The sequence below is a fragment of the Bubalus bubalis genome, chromosome 1 (genome assembly GCF_019923935.1).
Source record: "Bubalus bubalis isolate 160015118507 breed Murrah chromosome 1, NDDB_SH_1, whole genome shotgun sequence".
Taxonomy (NCBI): domain Eukaryota; kingdom Metazoa; phylum Chordata; class Mammalia; order Artiodactyla; family Bovidae; genus Bubalus; species Bubalus bubalis.
Genome location: NC_059157.1, coordinates 180,493,340 through 180,508,414, shown reverse-complemented (window position 1 = coordinate 180,508,414; position 15,075 = coordinate 180,493,340). Strand labels below are relative to the sequence as shown.

General features: G+C 39.8%; 1 protein-coding gene across 1 annotated transcript in view; it reads left to right on the top strand.

The window, feature by feature from the left end:
• Nucleotides 1–1,104: 1,104 nt before the first annotated feature.
• Nucleotides 1,105–15,075, top strand: part of SRPRB (SRP receptor subunit beta) — a 35,525-nt gene continuing 21,554 nt past the window's right edge. Inside the window, exons 1-4 of the mRNA XM_006051417.4 lie at nucleotides 1,105–1,317; nucleotides 1,920–2,014; nucleotides 2,849–2,926; nucleotides 7,054–7,136. Of these exons, the coding sequence (XP_006051479.3) occupies nucleotides 1,164–1,317; nucleotides 1,920–2,014; nucleotides 2,849–2,926; nucleotides 7,054–7,136 (410 nt within the window). The 5' untranslated portion in view covers nucleotides 1,105–1,163. The remainder of the gene's footprint in view (nucleotides 1,318–1,919; nucleotides 2,015–2,848; nucleotides 2,927–7,053; nucleotides 7,137–15,075) is intronic.

Genomic DNA, 15,075 nt, shown 5'->3' with positions numbered 1-15,075 from the left:
CCCAGTCCCTTCATGTCTAGCTTTTGCAAACATTTCCTGCTCATCTCCTGCCAATTCTGCTGAAATGACAACTGCTTAATAACAGACTGCAAACTGGCAGCTTCCAGACCAGCCACTTCTAACTCTATGAGGTGTTTTATTTAGGCCACAAGTTTTCATTACTTGCTGAAATTTTAAAAGTGGAAAATTTCCCTTAAAAACCTTTTTTTCTGGCTTCTCTTAAAAAACTGAAGTACTGGACACCTTGGTCCCACATACCTGTCTGGCAAAGTAGTGGCTGTCGCTTAGGGCAGAGTGACAATTTTCAACAGCCCCAGCCCTTCTCTTTGATTTTCCTGGCTGCTTCCCTTAATGTATGTCATCTCAGGGGCAGCTCTACATTAAGGGAAGTGGCCGGGATTTACAATTTAGTGGTGATGGTGGTGGTGGTGGTGGTTTAGTTGCTAAGTCGTGTCTAACTCTTGAGACCCTCCAGGCTCCTACGTCCATGGGATTTCCCAGGCAAGAATATTGGAGTGGGTTGCCATTTCATTTTCCAGGGGATCTTCCTGACTCAGGTACACTGAATTGCTCTTTCGTTTCTGCACAGAGCACCCTTTCTCCTATTACACCTGCAGAGGCTAACTTGTCCTTCAAGTCTCATTTCCTGTCATTTTCCTCCAGTAGCTTTTCTCTGAACCCATGTGGCTTAAGCGCCCCTTTATTCATCCCCCATACCTCACCTTACACCCTCTGTCACACCTTGTGCCACACCTTATATTCCGATGAATGTAATGCTTGAGTTTGTGTAATGCTTGAATTCCTCACAAGATTCACTTCACCTCAGGAAGGGAGCGACTGGAAATCCTCAGGGGAGGTTTCTTGAGCCATTCATTTCATTCATCCATCATTCTGTCAACAACCATGAAGAGAGAGGGACATTTGACTCATATTCTAAAGGATGAGTGTGTCGCTCATCCTTCTGGCTGGCTGCTTAGTCAGTCTTTTGCTGGGAGTACAGTGTCCAAGAGAACTACATCTCCCATCAGGACCTTCGGTATACCAGCCTGCGAAGGAGGAAATACAGCTTAGGAACTACCACTTCCATAATGCTCCGCTTCGCAGGCCTGCGCAGAGCCCAGGGCCACGTTGCTTTCGCGGTGCCGGGTAGCGTGATCTCAGCCATGGCGTCCGCGGACTCCCGGCGGATGGGGAATGGCGGCGGTGTTGGCGGAGCCTTCCAGCCATACCTAGATTCTTTGCGGCAGGAGTTGCAGCAGAGGGACCCGACGCTGCTGTCAGTCGTGGTGGCGCTCCTTGCGGTGCTGCTGACGCTAGGTAAAGAGGTGGCCGGTGGATATGGCGGGTGCGGGGCGGGCGGGGATCCGAGCTCGGACTGGGCTTCTGTAGACCGCGGAGCAGAGGTGGCACCTGAAGGGCGTCTAGAATGGGAGACACAGCTTATATACTCCTGCCCTCCTGCCTGAAGCAGCAGAAACAGCACAGCGTTAGAGGGGATTTCCCGCGACCCCCAGAGTGATGTCCTGGTCCTTGGGCACGGGTTGCTAGCCCCTGTACTGCCTGAGCGCCCCGTTCTCCCCTTCCAGTGCTCTTGCTACCAATACTCAAGTGGTTTTCTCTCCAAGTTTGAGCATCCTGTGTTTGCGAGCCGGGCGCCGGGAATATAGAGTTAGTAAGGCAAGGTTGCACTTGAGTATACTGGCGGGGTAGGGGATGCAGAAAAGTTGACAGTTGATGGGTGGCTGGCATTCAGCGGAGTCCTCAAGAACAACGATTATAATGGTGGTAATAACAGTGAAAGTAAGTTCCAAATGAATGAGGCATGCTATGGTAGACCTCTTAATTTCCTCCAGCCCAACCATATATGCGTATTGTTGATAATCAAGGCGTCATTTTGGTTGTTTTTCTCTATTCCACAGTGTTCTGGAAGTTCATCCGGAGCAGAAGAAGCAGTCAGAGAGCTGTTCTTCTTGTGGGCCTTTGTGATTCCGGGAAAACATTGCTTTTTGTCAGAGTAAATGCTTTGATTTATACCTCTCTTAACACTTGATAGGAAATTTTAGGGCACCGTATTATTCCTGTTAGGTTTACTTTGGGAAAAAAGCTGTTGCTGACAAATTGGAAAATTAATTTTTGGCTTACTTGGGAGAACGAAAAGACTCTGAAACTGGAACTTCTTGGCCATTTTTATTCTCTTGCACCAGATACCGACATATTTAGCCTTTATCCCATTTAAGGGTTTTATATACTAACTACTTTCATGCCATAGCTAAGGATACCAGAACAGCTGAAGAGATAGATAGAAGACATTTATCTGTATGCAGTGTGTAATTCTTCTGAGAATTTGTCAAAGAAACTTTTATTGGCTACTTAGGCTTCTCTTCACTAATATTTATTTCTAGTCTATGTAGTATTTTTAAATGTTTGGTTTTTGCTACAAAGAGTAGCGGAGGCTTTCTCTTTATTATTATTCTTTTTGAGAGTATAAGTTATTTTCCTTTCCACTAAAGAAATATAATCTCTAATCATTTCTGATGATTGTAAATGTTGAGAAGGTTGGTAAATTTGGCCACTAACCATTTGAAACTACTATTTGAAAATAATAGTTTAAAAATAATAGTTTCCCCCCTCTCATTAAGGAGAGGGGAATGAAGTTTGCAGTTTATTAGATTTTTCTACAAGCAAAGGGGGGAAAAAAATCAGTATGGTCCTTTTTAGCTATTGTAAGCAACATTTGTTTGTTTGACTTTACGCCTAGGAGAGTTAGAGCAGAGTTACACTCTTTAGGTTTGCTATTTATATGTTTGCTCGGATCTCCTCACATATTGCGTTTTGCTTTGTTTTACAGTTGTTAACAGGCCTTTACAGAGACACTCAGACTTCCATCACTGACAGCTCTGCTGCCTACAAAGTCAATAACAACAGGGTAAGAGGTTCCTAGAATGTGGGAAGTCTGACAGTTTTATTTTACTTTGGTGTGTCAGGAAAAGACATTTCTAGGGTAAGTTAGTCTGAGGGCATAGGTACCATTCATAGCTTATTTTTCTGGATAAATAATGTGCATGTGACAAATTCTTCTCTTGATCATCCAAGCAGTGAACTTAATCATGCTCTCACCTTCTCTGTTGTACCGTATGCATGTTGATGTTATATCACATTTTATTAGCTTATATTTCTGTGTCTTCTTTCCAGCTTTACCTTGAGTTCTTAAGAGTGAGCATTAAGCCTTTTTCTTTAGTACATGTATATGGGACAGAATTCAAAAGGTTTAAAGGGTATTTGGTGAAAAGTCGTTTTGCTTTTCCTGTCCCTCCTTAAATAAGTCTTCTCCTTGGAGGTAGTAACTTACCATTTTCCTGGGTAGCCTTCCAGATGGTCAGTGCTATCCAAACAGATCTGTCCTCTTTACTTTTTGCTTTTATAACACTCTGTCCCGCACCTCCCTTTTTAAAAATTGAACAGTATAATTGATACAGGTTGGGTTTGTTTTCATTTTTTTCTTTCTCATTTCCATACATAGTACTACCTGGTTGATTTAGGAGCTGAATATTGTGAGTATTCCGTTATGTGACTACCATACAATTTTTTTTCTTTCTTAAAGCCTTTACTTATGAGACATGACAGAAAAATCTTGTAGGTACACATGGAAAAGTAAATCATAATCATAGTTGAAAGTGAAAGCAGATTGATCAGAAAACTTACTTTTTTTATTTCAGTTCATGTGGAGTTTTTATTTAATAAGAGCCCTATTAATAGACATTTAGGTTTTTTGTTATTACAGTCTTGCTTTTACAAATGGAGTTGCAGTGGAAATCTTAAAGAGTGTATATGAGTATATTTAAAAAATACCAAGAAGAAATCATGAGGAGGACTTTTTATGTACCTGTATGTCTCTAGAATGTAGACAGTGACTGCCAAGCTGATTTTACTGCTTAATAAGTATTTAGTGAGTGATCAAAGATAAAGAGACATCCTTTTAAATGTCTTATAGATAGTTTTTCTTTTTTCAGTAAAGACAGTGTTTCTGACTCAGACCTTTTTAAATTCTCAAGGATTCAGATTTTGAAATTTAAGATCTGAGAGATCTTTAATTCTTAGGATACATGTACTGGAAATTTAAAGTAGAGTATTCCAGGGTATGGTTTAGACCTGTGCTTTCCAATGCAGTAGCCATTGGCTGTTCATGACTAATGAACATCTGAAATGTGACTAGTCCAAATTGAGGGCTGCTATTAAGTATAAAATATACACCCAATCTTGAAGACTTGGGATGAAAGAAAGAATGTAAAATACCAATTTTTTAATTTTTTTATTATGTGTTTAAAAAGATAATTTAGATATATTAGATTATATAATATATATTATTAAAATTTTACCTGTTTCTTTTTACTTTTTTTAATATGACTATCAGAAAACTTAACATTACATATGAGAGTTGCATGTTTCTATTGAATATGTAAAGCATTCTTCTTTTTAACTTCTCTTCCCACCCCTTTTATGTTTTAGATTGGCAGTCCCCAACCTTTTTGGTACCATGGAAAGTACCATGGTTCCATGGTTCCGTGGAAGACAGTTTTTCCACGCACTGGTACTGTATCCCTGTACCCAGGGTTCCCAGTTTTAGATCTTGTCTCTCAAAATAGTAATGTATGTCTTGTTTTTTTAACCTTTTGAATTCACACTTTTTATTTTTTTAAATAGTCAGAACTGTTTGATGCTCTATTCAGTTTAGTCGCTCAGTTGTGTCCGACTCTTTGCGACCCCACGAATCGCACCACGCCAGACCTCCCTGTCCATCACCAACTCCCGGAGTTCACTCAGACTCACATCCATCGAGTCCGTGATGCCATCCAGCCATCTCATCCTCTGTCGTCCCCTTCTCCTCCTGCCTCCAATCCCTCCCAGCATCAGAGTCTTTTCCAGTGAGTCAACTCTTCACATGAGGTGGCCAAAGTACTGGAGTTTCAGCTTTAGCATCATTCCTTCCAAAGAAATCCCAGGGCTGATCTCCTTCAGAATGGACTGGTTGGATCTCCTTGCAGTCCAGGGGACTCTCAAGAGTCTCTGTTACACAAATACAAATGAAATTACTGTTGATGTGAACTTGACATGAACATACACAGTGCATTTGACTATTTTCTGACAACTTTTTTTTGGACATGTCTATATTTATTATTATACAATAAAAATGTTTTCAGTTACCCATTGAGAATTCTTAACTGATATTTTTGTTAATTGCTACCTCTGATTTCCCTAGTCTCCAATATTGGGAGATTGTTAAAAAAATTTTTATTGGAGTATACTTGATATCAGGGCTTCCCTGTTAGCTCAGTTCGTAAAGAATCCACCTGCAGTGGAGGAGACCCTGGTTCGATTCCTGGGTTGGGAAGATAGCTGGAGAAGGGATGAGCTACCCACTCCAGTTTTCTTGGGTTTCCCTCGTGGCTCAGCTGGTAAAGAATCCACCTGCCATGTGGGAGACCTGGGTTCAATCCCTGAGTTGGGAAGATCCCCTGGAAAAGGGAAGTCTTTTTCCCTTTTCCCCACTCCAGTATTCTGGCCTAGGGAATTCCATGGACTATATAGCCCATGAGGTCGCAGAGTCGGACACAACTGAGCAACTTTCACTTTCACTTTTATACTTGATTTACAATGTTGTGTTATTTCAGGTGTAGTAAAGTGAATCAGTTGTACATATACATATAGCCACTCTTCTTGTTTTTATTTTTAGATTCTTTTCCCATATAGGTCATTACAGAGTACTGAGTAGGGTTCCCTGTGCTATACAGCAGGTTCTGACTAGTTATCAATTTTATATATAGTTGTGTGTGTATGTCAGTCCCAGTCTCCCAGTTTTTTCCTATCCCCGCTTTATCCCCTGGTAACCATAAGTTTGCTTTCTACATCGTGATAATACTTCAGTATTTTAAATAAGTTCATTTCTACCCTCTTTTTAGATTTCATATATAAGCAATATCATGATATTTGTCTTTCTGTATCTGACTTACTTCACTTAGTATGACAATCTCTAGGTCCATCCATGTTGCTGCAAATGACATTATTTTGTTCTTTTTTATGACTGAGTAATATATCTTATGGATTGTTTATATTGAAAGTATGTGATGTGATGCTGATTATGCAGTGTGATAGTGGGTCCAACCTGAGGTCCCTAGACTCTTACTGGTATTAAAAAAACAAAAAAAAGTCTTACATACTTTGTATATTACCTATAAAAGATCACACAGACTAAATTACAAGTCACAATATATTTAGCAGTAATTATGTCAAATCTATGCATAATGCTGACTCCTTCCTCCTAAATAGTGGTTGAGGCTCGCTGTGGAGAAAGTAGGAACATCTGAGAAATGATCCATTGGTCTGATACATGTACCAGGGCTATACTCAAATCTTAGCATTGAGCATGGCCACATCTGCCTTGAACTTGAGCTCAAGAATGAAAGCTTAGAATGAGTAGCATGTAAGTGGGCAATAGTCAGTCTGCTCAGTGGGGCACAACTCTGCCTTGTTCAGTGATTGTCACCTGAATCAACGATTGACACAAAGTATTAACAGAACAAAAAAATGGTGTGTCTGGTGGACATATATTTTAAAATTAGATTGCAGTAGAAATATAAAAAGGTGTTTTGTTTTTATAAAGGTTGGATGTCCAGTAACATGCTATCTGATAAAGTATAGGTTCTTATATCACATTATTTAGCTTGTGAATATTTGTTACTGTTTTTCACATGTTTTTGCTTTTGTTCATACTGGTATATTTCCCCAGCTCCAGATGGACTTTCCTGACTTCCCCATACAGGGTCAAGTCTCTCACATACCCTTAGAACATTTATCAGAGTTGTAATTTTACATTTTCCACAGCCTTCTGTGGTCTATAGAGGATGCTCTGTGAACATTTGATTGATTAATCAATTGCATTGACATTTTTGATTAATTAATTAGGTACCATTCACATACCTGAGATATGTTGTGAAAAATTTATGTTGTGAGTGTGAATCAGTACCACAACATTAATATTGCTGCTGCTATCCTTAGGGCACTAACCTGACCTTGATTGACCTCCCTGGACATGAGAGCCTGAGACTTCAGTTCTTGGAGAGATTTAAGGCTTCAGCCAGGTATGTTGGAAGTGGGATGGGCTTGTCTGATATCTGTGTCTCAAGGCCAGCCATGTAGTTTGCCCTTGTGGTATGCTGGAGGCAGCCTCGTGTCCTGGAGTGGGAAGAGCATGCACCCTGGGGTCAGCATTTCTGGGCTGCAAGCCTGCCTTCACTTGGATTATATTAATGTTTGAAAGTATTTCTCAGGAGGTTCAGAAAGTATTTACCCCTTTTATCGTGTCAGTAAATTTTTCATTTACTCTGAGGACAAATTTAATAATGTGTAGAACTATTAAAATCTGAAGAAGAATTTTAAAGCTAGATGGAATCCTAGAAGTTATTAAAATCCAACATTATATATTTCTATCCTTAAATTACCTAACATCGATGGTTGAAAAGTATGGAAGAATATTTTCATATTTCTTTTAGTATTGTCCTAGTGTTACTGTCTCTTATTTCCTAAATTTCTGTTGTTTCAGTTTAAGATGCTTTGTTCTTATTTAGTCTCCAACACTGATAGAAACTTGAAGAAAATCAGAATACTACATTTCATTGATTTTTAAAATCTATGACATTGGAATGCCACTAACAGTTGATGGTATCATAGTTCAGTTGGCAGTATTTTCTTTCTTAGTCAAACCTGAAATAATGTCTTTTAATTGATGGAAGCTTTGTTTTGATGGAATAAGTGAAAATTTCCTTATTTTTGAAAATGTCATATATTTTGTTGTTGCTTCCTTGCCCACAAGGTGGTGATGATGAGCAGTCTGTCAAAATTGATATTGTTACTTGATTTTTTTTTTTAAAAACCTATTTTTTAGAGAATTTCAGGTTCACAGCAAAATTGAGCAGAAGGTACAGAGATTTCCTATATAACCCAACCCCTACACCTAGCATCCTTCGCCTATTAGCAGCATCTTTCACCTAGTGAAATTACAAATGTTCACCCATTTGTTACAAATGGTGTACTTACATTGACATATCAAAATCACACCATCTGTATTTTACATTAGGGTTCACTGTTGGTGTTATGCGTTCTAGGAGTTTGAACAAATGTAGAGTGATATGTATTCTCCATTATAGTATCAGAGAGTAGTTTCACTGCCCTGGAAATCCTCTGTCCTCTGCCACTTCATCCCTGTCTCCCCTGACCCCTGACAACCACTCATCTTTTTACTGTTTCCATAGTTTTGCTTTTTTTAGAATTTCAAATAGTTGGAAACATACAGTATGTTGCCTTTTCATGTTGGCTTCTTTCACTTAGTAAAATGCGGTCAAGTCTCTTCCATGTCTTTTCACTGTTTGATAGCTTATTTCTTTGTGGTGCAGAATAACATGTATCGTCTGGGTTTACCACAGTTTATTCATTCAATTATTGAAGGGCACTGTGGTTGTTTCCAAGCTTTGACAGTTCTGAATAAAGCTGGTTTTGTGTGAACATACATTTCTGGGTAAATATCAAGGAGCACAATTGCAGAATCATATAGTAAGAATATGTTTAGTTTTGTGAGAAATTCCCACACTGTCTTCCAAAGTGGCTGTGCCATTTTGCATTCCCACCAGTGATGGATGAGTGTTCCAGTTGATGTGCATCCTCACCAGGATTTAGTGGTGTCAGTATTCCGGATTTTGACTATTCTAAATGGGTATATCAGTCAGTTCAGTTCAGTTCAGTTGCTCAGTCATGTCCGACTCTTTGCAACCCCATGAATCGCAGCACGCCAGGCCTCCCTGTCTATCACAAACTCCCGGAGTTCAGTTGTACCTAATTGTTGTTTTAATTTGCATTTCTCTAATGACATAGGATAGGAGAAGGCAATGGCACCCCACTCCAGTACTCTTGCCTGGAAAATCCCATGGACGGCGGAGCCTGGTAGGCTGTAGTCCATGGGGTCGCTAAGAGTCAGACACGACTGAGCAACTTCCCTTTCACTTTTCATTTTCATGCACTGGAGAAGGAAATGGCAGCCCACTCCAGTGTTCTTGCCTGGAGAATCCCAGGGACGGGGGAGCCTGGTGGGCTGCCATCCATGGGGTCGCACAGAGTCCGACTCGACTGAAGTGACTTAGTAGCAGCAATGACATAGGATATGGAGCATCTTTTCATATACTGATTTGCTGTTTACAAATAAATTTGCTGTTTTAAATCTTGTTTGGTGAGGTGTCTGTAAAGATCTTTGACCCATTTTTTAAATTGGGTTGGTTGTTTTCTTACTGTTGAGTTCCAGAAATTCTGATCATCTAATGCTTTTTACACTGGTATTTCAACACTGGTTTTCTCCAGTGTGGAGTTTTATAGTTTTGGTTTACATTTAAGTATGTGATCCATTTTAAGCTGCTGCTACAGCTACTGCTAAGTCGCTTCAGTCGTGTCCGACTCTGTGCGACCCCATAGACGGCAGCCCATCAGGCTCCCCCATCCCTGGGATTCTCCAGGCAAGAACACTGGAGTGGGTTGCCATTTCTTTCTCCAATGCATGAAAGTGAAAAGTGAAAGTGAAGTCGGTCAGTTGTATTTGGCTCTTAGCGACCCCATGGACTGCAGCCTACCAGGCTCCTCCATCCATGGGATTTTCCAGGCAAGAGTATTGGAGTGGGGTGCCATTGCCTTCTCCACCATTTCAAGCTAATTTTTGTGAAAAGTGTAAGTTCTGTATCTAAATTCATTTTGTGTGTGTGAGTAGCTGTCTCTTCCAGCACTGTTGAAAACACTATCTCTGCTTCATTTATTGCCTTTGCTCCTCTGTCAAAGATCACTTGACTGTATAGATGAGGGTCTCTTTCTGGACTCTGTTCTGTTCTGTTGATCTATTCTCTCATCAGTACCATGCTGTCTCATTACTATGGTTTCATAGTAAGTTGGTAATGTCAGCTCTCCAACTTTGTTCTTCTTCAGGATTCTGTTGGCTATTCTGGATCTTTTGCCTCTCTATATAAACTTTAGAATCATTTTGTTAGTATCCACAAGCTTAGTTGCTGAGATTTTGATTGGGGTTGCATTGAATCTATAAATCAAGTTGGGGCGAACTGACCGCTTGACACTATTTACCCTTCCTATCCATCTTCTCAGTTCTACTTCAGTTTTGTGGATCAGAGTTTTATAGTTCTCATGTAGATCTCGTATGTATTTGTATCTCTTTCATATTGTAGGATGCTAATGTAAGTGGTATTGTGTTTTTAGTATTAAATTTCATTTGTTCATTCCTGATATTTGGGTAAGCAATTCACTTGTGTATCAACCTTGTATTCTGCAATTCTGCTATAATTGTGTGTATTAGTTCCTAAGCTTTTTGGTTTATCATTTTCAGATCTTCTACATAGACAGCCATTTCATGTGAGAACACAGACATTTTATTTCTTCCTTCTCATATACCTTTTCTTGTCCTAATGAATTAGCTTGAAATTTTAGTATGATGCTGCAAAACCAATGGTGAGATTGGGACATCTTTGCTGTGTTCCTAGTGTTAGCAGGAAATCTTCAATTTTTTCTACCATTAAATATATTAGCTCTATGATTTTTGTAGATATTCTTTATCATGTTGGGGAACTTCCCTTCTAAGTTTACTAGGAGTTTTTATATCATGAATGTTTGTTGAATTTTGTCAAATGCTTTTTTGGATCTGTTGATATGATCATGTGAATTTTCTCTTTTAGGTTATTGATGTGATTATGTTAATTGATTTTTCAATGTTGAATCAGCCTTGCATACCACTTGGTTGTTGTGATACTGTGATTTATAATGAGAAGTATGTATTTGATCTTTGTCCCTATTTCTGGAGCAGAGCTCCTAAAATCCTTGGAATTTCCTAAGTGATGAGAATGATAAAGTTGTCTTTTGTTATGTTATTGAGGTGAGTTTTGGATGGGGGCTGGGTGCCAAGAAAACCAACCATGTGAGTGAGAACTTTTCATTCCCATCCGGGGAAGGGAGAGGAGAGAGACTGGAGGTTGAATTGTGGTCAGTTGTTCAATCAGTCATGCCTGTATTTATTATGCCCTCTGTAAAAACACCAAAGGATGAGATTTGTAGGGCTTCCATGTTGGGGAATCAGAATGCTTCCACCTGCCACCCTGCAAGGCCCAAACTCCATGGGGATAGAAGCTCCTTTGTTCAGGAACTTGCCATATATGTCTCTTCATCTGGCTGTTGATTGATATCCTTAATAATTTTGCAATTAACTGGTAATTTAGTGAGTAAATGAGCTTCCTGAGTCCTGTGAGCTGCTGCTGCTGCTGCTAAGTTGCTTCAGTCGTGTCTGACTCTGTGCGACCACATAGACCGCAGCCCACCAGGCTCCTCTGTCCCTGGGATTCTCCAGGCAAGAATACTGGAGTGGGTTGCCATTTCCTTCTCCAATGCATGCATGCATGCAGAGTCCCTTCAGTTGTGTCCGACTCTGGGCGACCTGATGGACAGCAGACCACCAGGCTCCTCTGTCCACGGGACTCTCTAGGCAAGAATTCTGGAGTGCGTTGCCATTTCCTTCTCCATCTGTGAGCTGCTCTAACAAATTAATTGAATCTAAGAGGGGGGTCATGGGAACCTCTGATTTATAGCCAGTCAGTCAGGAGTACAGGTTAACAACATTGACTTTTGACTGGCTTATTAGGTCCTTTCTACCAAACTAACCAAACCAAAGAAAGGAATTGTGAGACCTTCCAATCTGTAGCCCGTTACTCAGAAGCACAGGTAACAACCTGGACTTGTGATTGGCATCTGTAGTGGAGTCAGTCTTGTGGCACTGAGCCCTTAGCCTGTGGAACCTGATGCTCTCTCCAGGTATCAGAATTGAGTTGAGTTATAGGACACCCAGCTGGTGTCAAGAGAATTGCTTGGTGGTAGGGGGAATCTCCATCCACCACGTTGATATTGGGTCCAAAACCCGTTTATCATGGTGTATAATTCTTCTTATAAATTGTTGGATTTGATTTGCCAGTATTTTCTTGAGGATTTTTACATATATGTTCATGAAAGATGGGCTTCCCTCATAGCTCAGTTGGTAAAGAATCCGCCTACAATGCAGGAGACCCTGATTCAATTCCTGGGTCAGGAAGATCTGCTGGAGAAGGGATAGGCTACCCACTCCAGTATTCTTGGACTTCCCTTGTGGCTCAGCTGATAAAGAATCCACCTGCAATGTGGGAGACCTGGGTTCAATCCCTGGGTTGGAAAGGTCCCCTGGAGAAGGAAAAGGCTACCAACTCCAGTATTCTGGCCTGGAGAATCATGGACTGTATAGTCCATGGGGTCGTAAAGAGTTGGACACGACTGAGCAACTCTCACTTTCACTTTCATGAAAGATATTTGTGTATAGTTTTCTTGTAATGTCTTGGTTTGTATTTTAAAGTAATTCTGGCCTCATAGAATAAACAAGAAAATATTCCTTGTTTATATTTTCTGAAAGAAATTGTAAAGAATTTGTATGTTTTCTTCCTTAGTTTTTTAAATTGAATATATTTGACACAATAACATTGTATAAATGTCCTTAAATATTTGGTAGAATTCACTAGTGATCCTGCTTGTGTCTAGTGCTTTCTGTTTTGGAAGGTTTTTAATTTTTGATTCAGTTTCTTTACTAGATACAGGGCTATTCAGATTGTCTGTTTCTTATATGAGTTTTGGCAGATTGTATCTTTCTAGGCATTGGACCATTTCACCTAGCTTATCAAATTTGTAGGCATAGAGTTATTTATAATATTCCTTGATTATCCTTTTCACGTCCATTTTGTGTCCTCTCTTTTTTAGTTAGACTGGCTAGAAGTTTATAAATTTTATTGATCTTTTCAAGGACCAGCTTTTGGTTTTGTTGACGTTCTCCATTTATGTCCTATTTTCAATTTCATTGATTTCTGCTCTTTTATTCTTTTTTCTATTTACTTTAAATTGCTCTACTTTTTCTAGCTTCCTAAGATGGAAGCCTAAATTATCGATTTTAGGTCTTTCTTCTCTTCTAATAAACGCATTCAGTGTTATCAACATCACAGGGTATACAATTGTAGGTTTGGGGATTTTTTCTTTTAACACTTAAATATTTCTTTTCACTTGCTTCTTGCTTGCATGGTATCTGAGAAACTGGATATAATTCTTATATTGCTCATCTATACATAATATCTTTTCCCTTCTGGCTTATTTTGAGATTTTTTTCCTTTATCTTTGATTTTCTGTAGTTTAAAAATGATATGGCTAGCTATAGTCCTTTGATATTAATCCTGCTTGGTGTTTCCGGAGCTTCCTGTGGTTTCTGTCGATCTGTGGTTTGGTGTCTGACATTAATTTGGGAAAGTTTTCAGCCAATATTGTTTTATATGGTGAACAAGAGATAAAATTTCATTTTTGTTCATTTGAAACTTTTTTCATTGGCCTTCATTTTTGAATAATTTTCTTAGCTCTTTTCACACTGAAGACATTACTCCTGACTTCAAGGATCTATTGTTGTAGATTAGAAAGCAGTACTCAATCTACTTGTCATTTCATGATACAGAATCTTATTTTTATCCTGTGTTGAGGGGTAGATTATCCTTCTGTTCAGGGATGATTTAGCTTTATTGAGGTTGGAATTCAAGTGTACTATTTCAGTTGAAATATTTGCATCTTCAGTTCTGGAAAATTCTAAGCAGTATCTTTTCAGGTAGTTCTGTTTCTACTCAGTTTCTTCTAGAACTCTCATTAGCATCATTAAGCCACATCTTTTCTGCTCTTCTTATCTCTTCTCTGTCATACCTTCCAGGTCTTTTCACCTTGCATATAGTAAGATATTTTTACCTTTATTTTGTAGTTTACTCTATCCTTTTTAGCTGTAGAAGTAGCTGTAGAAGTCTCTGCTTATCTGTTCCATTGCTGCTGCTGCTGCTGCTAAGTCACTTCAGTCGTGTCCGACTCTGTGCGACCCTATAGACGGCAGCCAACCAGGCTCCCCCATCCCTGGGATTCTCCAGGCAAGAACACTGGAGTGGGTTGCCACCTCCATCCATTAGTTCAGTTCAACTCAGTTGCTCATTCGTGTCTGACTCTTTGTGACCCCATGGACTGCAGCAAGCCAGGCTCACCTGTCCATCACCAACTCCTGGAGCTTGCTCAAACTCATGTCCGTTGAGTCGGTGATGCCCATCCAACCATCTCTTCCTCTGTCATCCCCTTCTCCTCATGCCTTCAATCTTCCCCAGCATCAGGGTCTTTTCCAAGGAGTCAGTTCTTTGCATCAGGTAGCCAGAGTTATGGAGTTTCAGCTTTAGCATCAGTCCTTCCAGTGAATATTCAGGACTGATTTCCTTTAGGATTGACTGATCTGATCTCCTTATAGTCCAGGGGCCTCTCAAGAGTCTTCTCCAACACCACAGTTCAAAAGCATCAATTCTTCAGTGCTCAGCTTTCTTTATGATCCAACTCTCACATCCATACATGGCTACTGGAAAAATCATGGCTTTGACTAGTCGGACTTTTGTTGGCAAAGTAATGTCTCTGCTTTTTAATATGCTGTCTAGGTTGGTCGTAGCTTTTCTTCCAAGGAGCAAGTGTTTTTTTAATTTCATGGCTTCAGTCACCATCTGTAGTGATTTTGGAGCCCCAAAAAATGAAGTCTGTTACGGTTTCCATTCTTTCCCCATTTATTTACCATGAAGCGATGGGACTGGATGCCATGATCTTTGTTTTTTTGAATGTTGAGTTTTAAGCCAGCTTTTTCACTCTCCTCTTTCACTTTCATCAAGAGGCTCTTTAGTTCTTCTTCACTTTCTGCCATAAGGGTGGTGTCATCTGCATATCTGAGGTTATTCATATTTTTCTTGGCAATCTTGATTTTAGCTTGTGCTTCATCCAGCCTGGCATTTCATATGATGTATTCTGCATATAACTTAAATAAACAGGGTGACAATATACAGCCTTGACATACTCCTTTTCCAGTTTGGAACCAGTCTGTTGTTCCGTGTCCAGTTCTAACTGTTGCTTCCTGACCTGCAT